Source organism: Physeter macrocephalus, chromosome 20 (genome assembly GCF_002837175.3).
Source record: "Physeter macrocephalus isolate SW-GA chromosome 20, ASM283717v5, whole genome shotgun sequence".
Lineage (NCBI taxonomy): Eukaryota > Metazoa > Chordata > Mammalia > Artiodactyla > Physeteridae > Physeter > Physeter macrocephalus.
The window spans coordinates 57707274-57720886 of NC_041233.1; the positions used below are offsets into that span (position 1 = coordinate 57707274).

Sequence of the window (13613 nt, forward strand, 5' to 3'; positions counted from 1 at the left end):
TGGAACACGTGGAGGGGAGCTCAGCAGATGCAAGAAAGGCTCCCAGAGGAGGGGGTAGCTAAGGAGATGGGGAAGCTGCTGGAAAGGGAACCAGCAAAGTAGGCACCTGAGGGCTCCAGAAAACCTGTCCATGTTTATTTCATACACACACCCTAAAGACAATTTAAACCAGATTGAAAATGAAAAGCTAAGGTGGTGACCCTGTAGTGCTGACGAGTCAATGGGCTGGAAGGCAGGGGAACACAAACAGGTACTCCTGGTGCCAAGAATCAAATCCACAAAGTGGTGGTCAGACAGCAGAGGAGTCAGCTCTGGATTCAGAAAATAGAAAAAACGTATCCCATTCCTACCCCACCCTAAGCCTGAGCTAAGGGTCAAGTGCCGGTGGGGGCGGGGGACACAGATTTCTGGGCACAAAGGAAGCAGAACTGGCTCCCCCTACATCTGAGAGTTAGTCTGTTTTCAGAAGCCTAGGAGAACCACTGATGCCCCAGGTGTTGGCATCACCCTAAGGCTTACCCAACAGCTCCTGAAAATTAGTCAGTAGCCACAACTTGTAATCTCAATTGGAAATATGAGGGGTTGTTCAGAGAGCCCACCCTGGAAGTCCCCACATTTCTGCAGGTGTCTCCCTGTGCCCACCCATCCTCTCCCCAAATAAGATTATCCTTGGCTTGCCCATCCTGGCCCCTGCTGTCCAAGCTCCACTGAAGTGCGGCCTTCACCGAGAGAGCTCGGTATCTGTGTTTTTCTCCAGCTTTGGGAACAGGCCCTCTCCCCTCGCCCCCGCCTCCAGCCCAGGAAGCCTCATGGGTAAGGGCAGTCAGTGGCTGCCCAGGTATGCATGGCAGCCTCAGGAGATAGTGGAGAATTCCTTGAGCAGGACTTCCTGGCTGAGTGTGTGGAAGGCCAGGTTCCTCCGGACGTTGGTGCTAATGGATCGAACCTGGGAAAAGGTGAGGGAAGGTCGGGGGGCACAGGCAGAGAGAAAACAGGAGAGAGTCCGTTACAAACAGCAGAGGGCAGTGCCTGAAGCACAAGGCCAAGATGCAGTGCTAGAAGTTTCTCTCTTAGGAAATGAACCCTTAACATCTATCATCCCTGCAGGTAAATGAGCAAACAATTCCGTGATAGTCGGAAGAAAAGAGAGGTTGAGAGACAGGAATCCTAGTGGATGTGAGAAGAGCATCTGAGCACCTGATGAGGTAAAAACAAGCACAGACAGGGAAGGAGGGCTGAGGTCAGGCCTTTGTCCTTGCCTCGGTCAGGCAGAAGGGGGACTGATCTGAGTGGTCTAATGGAGGAGGAGAAACTGAGGCCAGAGGACTCATGCTCTGGAGCTACCTCTCTTTGGATGTGTTTCGAGTCTCCTCAATCTCCTTCTGTATTTATCTACTTTTCTGGGTTGGAAAGAATGTTTAGAGATGCAGCCCTTGTCTGTCATTGGATGGCAGGAGTATGATCCAAGGAGGCCAATAGCCAGGATCAGGTCATACAGCCAGTGAGTCCCAGTTGTAAAAGTAGGACCTAGGTTTCTCAACTCCTAGTCCAGCACTCTCCATACCACAAAGATGCCTCCCCACTTGAGAGGAAAGTCTAGCTGTATCCTTGGTATGTCCCCACTGCTCATGCTTTCTACCCACAGACCAAGAACCTTGCAGGAAGTCCTGCCTGTGTCAGCAGCAGAAAAGACCTGTGGGAAAGGGGTCAGAAGGCCAAACTCCCTGCTCTGAGTGGGTTCTAAGAGGAATCCAGCAGACTCTGGAAGGAAATTCATTCATGGGAAATAGAAGTGAACATCGAATGAGAGACAAAGCAGGGGAGGAAGGAGAAAAAGAATGTGTATCTGTCTTAGGCCCCAAAGCCCAGGGAGCTTTTCTTCAATTTCTGCTTTGCTATGGGAAACTTAATGAAGTCATCAGGCAGGAAACAGAGGAAAGGGCAGCATGGCAAACAGCAGGCAGCTCAAGCTCATTAACTCCAAACCTAACCAGACCCTCTTTGCTTCCCTGTGCCAGAGGTACAGATATGAAGAGAAATGAGTAAGGCACAGGCTAGTGCCCAAAAGCCTCAAGAGAGCTGCTTGAACTCTCTCCTCCACAATCCTCTTCATCTCCCAATAACTTGCTGACCACCCCATTAAAATACTGTACTCTGCTATCTTCTTATTACACTACTGGCTTCCCTGTTCCCAACTAACTCAGTCCAGGGTATATCTGCCTCACCTTGGGGAAACCCAATAATCCCAGGAATGCCATGTCAGGGTCAGAGTTGGGCTGGGTTTAGCACAAGACAGGTGATCTAAAATCTAGCACCTTCATCATGGACTGGGCATGGGTAAGTAAAAGCTGGGCTGATGCAAGTTCTGCCCCAGCAGTGGGAGGTCTGAGGACATGGGAAGTCGGTATACAGGCCTGTGTGCCCTGGTCTCAGCCCCCAGCCAGGATGATCATGCACAACCAGGCAGGTGGAGTGGCAGGAATACAGGGAGACTGGGCTTTTCCTGAGAGCATCTTCTGAGCACAGGACAGGACAGGGACCACCAACAGGGTAAGTCCGGTTCTGTGGAAATGCTGACTGGGAGGTGGAGCAGGAGGCAGAGCAGATGTTCACTGGCTGCAGGCGGCCAAGGGAGGGGGCTGCAGGAAGCTGAGTGACTGGAAAGTGGGAATGGGGGTAGGGAGTGAAGACTGGAGAACTAGATTGGAAGGGCACTCAGACCAGGACCCAGTTAGGAATTTAGGAAGAAGTGATTACATAAGGAGGAGAAGAATCAATTACTCTCATTAGTTACTCTGAGGACAGGATAAGGAGTAATGAGCCAGAGCTGCCACTGGGAACACACGTCAAACTCCAGGCCCAGCTGGAGCTGTGCAAGGGCTGTCACCATGGCTGCAGAGGAGAGGTGGGCACTGCTGCCTCAGGCTTCTCACCCTTCCCAGCCTGGCACCAGCACTCTGGGGAATATCTTGGTCTCTCACTGCCTGGTCCTTCCTGGACTGCTTTGGGAGATAAGTTGCAAACCCAATCCAAGCAGGCCCCTCCAGTCTTATTTCATCAGCCTTTGCCCACCTGCACAGTAGAACCCTAAAGCAGGGTGTTCTTTCCTCCACCAGAAATCCCTCATTGGGAAGCCTGTAGAAGACAGATCTCTTCCAGAAAGTGGGAGAAGGGAAAGGTTGCTCATTTATGGCAGGGCTTGGAATTTCAGGTCCTAAAAAGCAGTTATTCATGGAGTCATTTTAAAATGAAAGAATAATAATAATAACAGGGCTTCCCTGATGGCGCAGTGGTGAAGAATCCGCCTGCCAATGCAGGGGACACGGGTTCAAGCCCTGGTCCGGGAAGATCCCACATGCTGCGAAGCAACTAAGCCCATGCGCCACAACTACTGAGCCTGTGCTCTAGAGCCCACGAGACACAACTACCGAGCCTGTGCACCACAACTACTGAAGCTCACACGCCTAGAGCCTGTGCTCTGGAAAAGGGCTGGGAAAGGGCCCTTAAGAGACACAAGCAGAGATGGAGGTGGGGCACACTCACCAGCTCTTTGAAGAAGGCGGCTTCCTTGTGCTGCTCGGAGTAGCGCTCATACTGGTCCAGGCCATCTTGCAGCTTCAGTGTGAGCGTGTCATAGTTGGCTCGCACTACCTCTAGCACCTGGGGAAGTCAAGGGCCAGGTGGGGCTTAGTCCACATGAACCCTAGGTCATTTGGCCCCCACGCCCCTCCTGCTGCCCTACTGTGTTGGATTCAGTCTTAGACACACCCTCAAGAGACCTTGCTCACTACTTATTACCCTGAAAAAAGCCTGGCCACGGGGAGTGATTCCTCAGGTTTCTGGAGCCATGGTTTTTTGTTTTTTTTTTTTTTTTTTTTTTAATTTTTATTGTAATATAGTCGATTTACAATGGTGTGTGTTTCAGGTGTACAGCAAAGTGATTCAGTTATACATACATATAAAAATATATAGGGAATTCCCTGGCGGTCCAGTGTTTAGAACTCCATGCTTTCACTGCCGAGGGCATGGGTTCAAGCCCTGGTTGGGGAATTAAGATCCCACAAGCTGTGTGGCATGGCCAAAATATATATACACACATACATACATATTCTTTTTTTTACATTCTCTTTCATTATAGGATATTACAAGATATTGAGTATATAGTTCACTATGCTATATGGTAGGTGGGACCACTTTCTAATCTCTTCAATCCCCTGCCTTTCCTGACTAGTCCAGCCTGGTCACCAGGGCTGTTTACTGTGGGTATGGTAAAGAAGCATGAGAAGAGGTGACAGAACAGTGAGTGTCAGAGCCCCTCAGTATCCCTGATACCAAAGATGCGTTCTCAGCCATATCCTGCAGCTTTCTCTGGCCAGGCTGTCAGTTGCTGAGTAAGACTTTGCCAATGTCTCCTTCCTTTTCCTTTTCTGGGAGCCACATTTCTTCAGTCCTGGGATGTTCCTCAGCACCATCTGCCACTTGTTTTCATCTCCCAATGCCAACTCAGTCTTCTTATCCATTGCCTGGATGGAACTTTTTGGGTATCCTAGCCTTGGAGTGTAGGAGACACTTTCTAAACTAAGCTAGAGCTTATCTCATCCTCTTTTGTTCTGATAAGGGCTCCCTCCCCTACTATGCCTCTGCTTTCTATGGGGGTGGATTCAGACCTCCACTAACTCCAGGAACCTTGGATCTGTGTGGTTCCAGAAGGAAAGGACTACCAAAGCCAGTCCTGATATGACTTCGGCTTATCAGACCATAAATCAAAGACAAGGACAATTAGTTACATCACGAATATTTAGAGGTGAACTAGCCCAGCCCCCTGCTGCCTACTGTAATGAAAACTATTTTTTTATATCATGTCTATTATTAGCAAGACCAGACTAGTATTTAGAGAGTATAGTACTATCTTGCCAGCTTGAAGATAATTATATTTGGGTTATACAATGATTAGTTACATCAGAAGATGTAGATCTTCTACATTAAGTTAGAAGAAGTGAGCTGGGTAGAAAGAAGAGACCAGGAGAGTGAATAATTTTTCACTGTGGCAATCTGTGTGATAGCTATTTTGCAATTTGATCTGACCTGGGAGGGAAGTGTATGATGTCATGGAGAGCTCCCAGCTCAGTAGGGAGTCTTGGGAGGAAGGAGTGTGATGAGGGAGGCTTAGCTCCAACAGAACGTAGGGGTGAAGGGAATAAGCTAGAGTCAGGACTGAGCAGAGGGAATGCGAATGGATTCCTGAGGGGTACAAAGGTGCCTCTGGGCTGTTCCCTTCACCAGTTCAGTCTTGTGCCAGGGAAGACTTCACCTAGTGGCAAACACTTCTGCCTGCCAAGAATTACTGAGGAGAAAGTAGGGATGGAGAACACAGGCTTGTGTTCCTGAGTTTGGGAGAGACAGCTAGGTCAAAGGTCTGGTCCAGATTCAGGCTCTTTTCCTCCAGACGCCCCACTCCTCAAGGTCACTTTGCTAAACTATGTCCCACAGACTCTAGTATAGGCTGGCTCCTTTGCTTCTAATTCCATTTGTCAGCTCTGTCGGCAAGAGGACCAGTACCCAGCAACACCAGTCACCCACGAAGTAATCTGGCCCCCTCATGCACGTGGGCTGTGCTAGTGGCTGAAATATCTACGGCCAAGGTCTCGGCTCAGAAGTAAATGGCTCAAGCCCAGAAAAAGGCAAAATTCCAGAAAAAGGCAAGATGCAACCAGCTCCCAGGAATCAGGCAGAATAAAATAATACATGCTTTTCCAACCCCTGAACTCTGGGCAGCTTCAGCAATGGCTATGACCCAGCAACCTGGGCTCAGCCTTTCCTAAGGGGTGTCAGGTGCCAAAAGACAAATACCATGCTAAAGCTAACTCCTGAGAAGAAGAAACAGCACATCAAGAGATGCAATGAGAGCCTCAGGCAAGGCCACCCTGATCACCTGGGCTTTCTCTCTTCTTGCCAGGGCAGAGTGGAAGGTATAAGATATCGCTCAGAACAGGGATTTTTTTCTTTCCCAATAAAGTTGGCTTTTCCTGGAAGAGCTTAGTTCAGTTTCTTGCAGGGAGGTGAAAGCAGAGAAGGCCCCTGAGCTATCAGCTCCTTGGAAGGAAACCAGAGGCCTGGCTGGACTTTGTGCATGATCTCAGCTCTCCCCTTGTCCAGACATTGCCCAGGGTCACGTTCTCCTTCCCTGGCCCTTTCTTGTGTTCACCCAGCCCCTGCCATTTCCTGCCCGTATCACTTCTCTTAAATTTCCAAGAGAAGAAAACATTCTAAGCTCAGGTCTGGGCCCCAGCCCATTCGGAACTTCAGAGCACTAGGGATACACACCTCATCTGGGATCTTCCTTTCTGTAGCTTAAGACTTCAGGAATATGTCCCATTTGGGCCTCCCTCACACTCAACACTGGCCTGGGACATGGCAAGGGCAGTAGTTAGGCAGAGGGTAATATCCCAGAACCCTTGTACCTAAAGGCCTCAGGCTTTACCATAATTTGCTGCCTCAATTTCTGATGTCCTGGCAACTTCAAAGGCCCTTCCTAGGTGGACATTCCTCCCTAATCAATCAGGTAACAGTCTACACCCTAGCACAGCCCACCTTCTTTCACCAGTTGTTGGGCTTGTGGGCTTCCTAGAATCTTTCATTTTCTCTGAAAGGACCTCATCTGGCCTCTCACTCTTCCTCTACTTTCCCAAAGCAGCCCCTCCCCAGAACTGGTTATGTGTTTACTGTGTTTAATGTGTTTCTTTTCTCCCAGAAGCAATAAAGGTCTCTCCCTAACCTTGCAATCCCACCAGTCTAAGGACAGCCCTTCAGTGGCATTCTCACAATTAAGTGGTGGTCACGTGCTGGACAGCTTGTAAGGGGAATTCTGAGGATAGAGAAGCAAAAAGCCAATTCTTCTTCCTCAATAATCCATAATTATTCTTCCAAATTCAGGATTAGTTAAAGCTAAACAAGAAGCACTGCAGGGACTTCCCTGGTGGCAGTGGTTAAGAATCTACCTGCCGGGCTTCCCTGGTGGCGCAGTGGTTGAGAGTCCACCTGCCGATGCAGGGGACACGGGTTCGTGCCCCAGTCCGGGAAGATCCCACATGCCGTGGAGCGGCTAGGCCCGTGAGCCATGGCCGCTGAGCCCGTGCATCTGGAACCTGTGGTCCGCAACGGGAGAGGCCACAACAGTGAGAGGCCCGCGTACCGCCAAAAAAAAAAAAAAAAAAAAAAAAAAAAAACTACCTGCCAGTGCAGGGGACACGGGTTCAATAACTTGATCCAGGAAGATCCCACATGCCGCAGAGCAGTTAAGCCTGTGTGCCACAACTACTGAAGCCCATGCGCCCTAGAACCTGTGCTCCTCAACAAGAGAGGCCACTGCAATGAGAAGCCCATGCACTGCAGCAAAGAGTAGCCCCCGCTCACCACAACTAGAGAAAGCCCACGTGCAGCAATGAAGACCCAATGCAGCCAAAAAAAAAAAAAAAGCAATGCAAAGATGTTCTCCAATTAAAGGCATTGGTGGGTCACAGTCTGGGTCTAGTTGTGCCTAGGCCCTGAAAAAGAATCTCAACCAACAGCTATTAATTTTCAAAATAACGTAGTTAAGAGAATGGCTCTAGAGCCAGCCTGCCTGGACTCACCCTAGCTCTACCACATACTAGCAGCAGGGTGGAGCTGGGTGAGCCCGTTTCCTCATCTGTAAAACAGGGATAATAATAACGTTCATCATATAGAAGATTAAATAAGGTAATATATATAAAGCATCAAGTATACCGCTTGATACACAAGCAGTACGTAATAACCATAGCTGTTATTATTATTATTTTAGTTTTACACTGGGTTGAGAATCATTTCATAAGTTTATTTTATTTTTTAATTTATTTATTTTTTGTTTATTTTTGGCTGTGTTGGGTCTTTGTTGCTGCATGCAGGCTTTCTCTAGTTGTGGCGAGTGGGGGTTACTCTTCGTCGTGGTGCGCAGGCTTTTCATTGCAGTGGCTTCTCTTGTTGTGCAGCATGGGCTCTAGGCGCGTGAGCTTCAGCAGTTGTGGCGCACAGGCTCAGTAGTTGTGTCTCGTGGGCTCTAGAGCACAGGCTCAGTAGTTGTGGCGCATGGGCTTAGTTGCTTCGCAGCATGTGGGATCTTCCCGGACCAGGGCTTGAACCCGTGTCCCCTGCATTGGCAGGCGGATTCTTAACCACTGCGCCATCAGGGAAGCCCTGTTATTATTATTATTCTTTCATTTTAAAATGACTCCATGAATAACTGCTTTTTAGGACCTGAAATTCCAAGCCCTGCCATAAATGAGCAACCTTTCCCTTCTCCCACTTTCTGGAAGAGATCTGTCTTCTACAGGCTTCCCAATGAGGGATTTCTGGTGGAGGAAAGAACACCCTGCTTTAGGGTTTGTGCTTTAGCAGGTACAGGCAGGCTGAGTGGCAGGCTCTCTCCTGAAGAAACAAACATGCTATTACTACTGATTTCCTCACTGAAACTGCATCATAGCTAGATTCTCAGCACCCTGAAGGAAGGCACCCAGTTTTACATTACAGATTTTCCACAATGCCTAACAAAGTCCTAAGGAATGGTAAACATTCAACATGCTTGTGGACTAATTTAGTAACACTCAGGCCCAACCAAAAAGGAAAGGAATCTCTCATCAAGGTTGCACGATAGGGGAGTTCTCTGGTGGTCTAGTGGTTAGGATTCGGCTTTCACTGCTGTGGCCTGGGTTCAGTCCCTAGTCAGGGAACTGAGATCCCGCAAGCTGCGCACGGCCCAGGGGGGAGAAAAAGTCTCATGATAAGATCAGTATTAGACAGTACACCCAGCCAGTGCACTGTTCTCAGCACTCTTATAGGCTTCTAAAGCCCAAGTCCTGCCTTTAAGGAGCTAACAAGCAAATGGGGAATCAAGATAAACCACCATGTAAGGGCATACCCACATATATAAGCACATAAACAGTTGGGCCAGTAGAACAAAGTGTGGTTTGCAGTCAGCTGCATAACTGACCAGTGAATGGGCAGCCTGGTTTAAACAGTATCACATCTTTTAAGACAGGGAAAATTAAGGAATCCAAAGTCTCTTCTCTTTTGCCTACCACCTAATCCTACTCAGCTAATTCAGATTGCAAAATTCTCTCCAGGTGGACATAGCCTAAAGGAGTCATGATGACCAAGAAGACAGTTAACTATCAGGACAAAATATCAGCCATCCAAGAGCTTCAGTTTCAATTCTTGCTCTTTTAAGAGAGTGGAGGGTTGAACCTTTGTAAATGATCAATGTAAGGCTGGGACTCTGGCCCAAGAATAGAAGGAAAAAATGGGGAAAGGGAAGAGAGATGTTTTAGTGGATTATCTTTAAAAATATATTAAAATGCTCACTATAACATATTGTTTCCAAAATCCACTCAAGACTCTCCTCTAGGACTTCCCTGGTGGCTCAGCAGTTAAAAATCCACCTGCCAATGCAGGGGACATGCGCTGGAGCCCTGGTCTGGGAAGATGCCACATGCCGCGGAGCAACTAAGCCTGTGTACCACAACTACTGAGCCTGCACCCTAGAGCCGGCAAGCCACAACTACTGAGCCTGCGTGCCTAGAGCTCATGCTCCACAACAAAGAGAAGCCACCATAATAAGAAGCCCGCACACCGCAACAAAGAGTAGCCCTGGCTCGCCACAAATAGAGAAAGCCCGTGCACAGCAACAAAGACCCAACACAGCCAAAAATAAATAAATAAATTTATTTTAAAAAATCCTCTCCTCCAATAACTGAAAAAAGAGGAAGGAAGGAAGAAAGAGAATGAAGTAAAATGGACAATGCATATGAATAGTTAATTCATCAAGGGAAGTTTCTCTGAAAAGTATATGAATTTTAAAAAATTTAGTTGGGTAACTCAGGGTATACTGTAATATTTTCAAGTGGTTCAGGACTTCCACTTCCATTCATGATGGAGTAACTGAAAACTAGGAAAGAAATACCTCTTTTCATACATGGTATAAAAGGCAGTTCAGGACAGGAATCCTGAGAGAAAGAAAATATAAGGTAAGCATGAAAATCTTGCTGGGCTAAGGAGACACTCTAGAGTTTGCAGAGGCAGAGGTGGCTGGCACTTGTGAGGCAGGTTACCAGAAAGAAAAGAGTTAGGCAAAGAACAGAGCTTCAGAAATTTATGTAGGGCTCCCACTGAATCCACTGCTGAATAAGAATCGCACGTATAAGGTAAAATTCAACCAGTTCGAACAAAAAAATGACTAAGGATCTGTAAGCTGAACAGTTCCCAGAGCTCACACAGGACTGGGAGGTGTATGAATTTTGACCAAGCAGAATGAAAAGTACTGTTGAATATGTATGGCATTCAAAAGGGGCACCAGAACAGTCACACCTTAATTATAGAACTAAACTAGCCCTAGAGTTAAAGGCCACTATAAACCTACCTTAACAAAGATAAAAAGAAATTTCATGGATGACGGTGGTCAAAAGGTACAAACTTCCAATTTTAAGATAAATTAGTACTGGGGATGTAATGTACTACATGCTGTATGGTATGGTTAACACTACTGTATGGTATAATTGGAAATTATTGAGAGAGTAAATCCCAAGAGTTTTCATCACAAGGAACACCCCATTCCCCGCCACTTTTGTACCTATAGGAGATGACTAATGTTACTAAAGTTACTGTGGTAAATTTAAACAGTACTATATGTCAATTATATCTCAAGGAACACCCTATTCCCCACCACCTTTGTACCTACAGGAGATGATCAATGTTAACTAAAGTTACTGTGGTAAATTTAAACAGTACTGTATGTCAATTATATCTCAATAACACTGGAGAAAAAGATCACCAAATGAAAAAAAGGAGTTTCAAGAGAACATTGCTGCTCCACAAATAATTTGCTTACCTTCCTCAATGAAGTCCAACATTATTTAATAAAGATAACAAAATCCAGCACTTAACTATATAACATTCACAATGCCCAGTATCCAATAAAAAATTATCAGACACGTCTAGGCTTCCCTGGTGGCTCAGTGGTTAAGAATCTGCCAGCCAATGCAGGGTACATGGGTTCGAGCCCTGGTCTGGGAAGATCCCACAGGCCCCAGAGCAACTAGGCCCGTGTGCCACAACTACTGAGCCCACATGCCACAACTACTGAAGCCCACGCGTCTAGAGCCTGTGCTCCACAACAAGAGAAGCCACTGCAATGAGAAGCCCGTGCACCGAAATGAAGAGTAGCCCCCGCTTGCCACAACCAGAGAAAGCCCATGCACAGCAACGAAGACCCAATGCAGCCAAAAATTTAAAAAAAAAACAACAAAAAAACAAAAACCAGACACGTCAAGAAGCAGGAAAATGTAACTCATAACCAAGAAAAACAACAATGAATAGAAATAGACCCAGAAATGAAAGAGATGATGGAATTAGCAAGGACATTTAAAAAGCTATTATAATTATGTTCAAGTGTTTAAAGACAACCATGAACATAATAAGGAACAAAATGGAAGGTATAAGGCACATCACAATAAAACTGCTGAAAATCAATGTTAAAGACAGAATATTAAAAACAGCTAGAAGGGGGATAAACACATTATGTACAGAGGAGCAAAGATAAAAACTCACAATTCTTGTCAATAACTATACAAGCCAGAAAACAATGGAATGATACGGTGCCAAAAGAAAAAAAATTGTTAGCCCAGAATTCTATATCCAGCAAAAATATCTTTCTAAAATGAGGGTGAAATAAAGACCTTATCAAACAAACAATCTAAGAGACTGTTGCCAACAGTCCTGCAACTAGAAGAGATGTTTAAAGAAGATCTTCTGGTAGAAGGACAATTATATTACCTGGATCTATAAATAGGAATAAATAATACTGGAAATGGTAAATACACAGATAAGTGTAAAAAACTTTTACATAAATTTGAAAACTAGGAAAAAAGATAACTGACTCTTTAAAGCAAAAAATAATAACAATCTAACGTGAAATTCATAAGAAACCTAGAAGAAAAATGTCTGACAACAGTAGTACAAAGAACAAGAGGGGGACAAATGGAAACACACTACTGCAAGGTTATTATACATTACATGAAGTCCTGTAACATATTTTGAAGGTACACTGTGGTAAGTTAAAGATGAGTATAGTAAAACCTAGAGCAACGACTAAAATAATAAAATTAAGAGGTATAGAAATGAATATTGGACATAAAATGGAATCATAAAAAATACTCAGAAACCATTTCCTCTAAGATCAGGAACAAGACAAGGTTGTCCACTCTCACCATTATTATTCAACATAGTTTTGGAAGTTCTAGCCACAGCAATCAGAGAAGAAAAAGAAATAAAAGGAATCCAAATCGACATGGAAGCAACCTAAGTGTCCATCGACAGATGAATGGATAAAGAAGATGTGGCACATATATACAATGGAATATTACTCAGCCATAAAAAGAAACAAAATTGAATTATTTGTAATGAGGTGGATGGACCTAGAATCTGTCATGCAGAGTAAGTCAGAAAAAGAAAAACAAATACCATATGCTAACACATATACATGGAATCTAAAAAAAAATGGTTCTGAAGAACCTAGGGGCAGGACAGGAATAAAGACGCAAACGTAGAGAATGGACTTGAGGACACAGGGATGGGGAAGGGTAAGCTGGGATGAAGTGAGAGAGTGGCATTGCATATATACACTACCAAATGTAAAATAGATAGCTAGTGGGAAGCAGCCACATAGCACAGGGAGATCAGCTCAGTGCTTTGTGACCACCAATAGCCAAAGCAATCTTGAGAAAGAAAAACGGAGCTGGAGGAATCAGGCTCCCGGACTTCAGACTATACTACAAAGCTACAGTAATCAAGACAGTATGGTACTGGCACAAAAACAGAAATATAGATCAATGGAACAGGATAGAAAGCCCAGAGATAACCCCATGCACATATGGTCACCTTATTTTTCTTTTTTTTTTTTTTTTGCGGTACGCGGGCCTCTCACTGTTGTGGCCTCTCCCATTGCGGACCACAGGCTCCGGATGCTCAGGCTCAGCAGCCATGGCTCACGGGCCCAGCCGCTCCGCGGCATGTGGGATCTTCCCGGACCGGGGCACAAACCCATGTCCCCTGCATCAGCAGGCGGACTCTCAACCACTGTGCCACCAGGTAAGCCCCTGGTCACCTTATTTTTGATAAAGGAGGCAAGGATATACAATGGAGAAAAAAACACCTTCTTCAATAAGTGGTGCTGAGAAAACTGGACAGCTACATGTGAAAGAATGAAATTAGAACACTCCCTAACACCATACACAAAAATAAACTCAAAATGGATTAAAGACCTAAATCTAAAGCCAGAAACTATAAAACTCTTAGAGGAAACCATAGGCAGACACTCTATGACATAAATCACAGCAAGATCCTTTTTGACCCACCTCCTAGAGAAATGGAAATAAAAACAAAAATAAACAAATGGGACCTAATGAAACTTAAAAGCTTTTGCACAGCAAAGGAAACCACAAACAAGACAAAAAGACAACCCTCAGAATGGGAGAAAATATTTGCAAATGAACCAACTGGCAAAGGATTAATCTCCAAAATTTACAAGCAACTCATGCAGCTCAATA

At 45.5% G+C, this 13613-nt stretch overlaps 1 protein-coding gene across 6 annotated transcripts in view; it reads right to left on the reverse strand.

The window, feature by feature from the left end:
* Nucleotides 1–6: 6 nt before the first annotated feature.
* Nucleotides 7–13613, reverse strand: part of ARMH3 (armadillo like helical domain containing 3) — a 173617-nt gene continuing 160010 nt past the window's right edge. For 5 of the 6 annotated variants that reach the window (XM_055081247.1, XM_024121345.3, XM_028480975.2 and 2 more), the window contains 2 exons: nt 3544–3660; nt 7–946 (listed from right to left, as the gene is read on the reverse strand). In XM_055081247.1, coding sequence (XP_054937222.1) covers nt 854–946; nt 3544–3660 — 210 coding nt within the window. In that variant the 3' untranslated portion in view covers nt 7–853. The remainder of the gene's footprint in view (nt 947–3543; nt 3661–13613) is intronic. The other variant, XM_055081248.1, reaches the window with a different exon arrangement.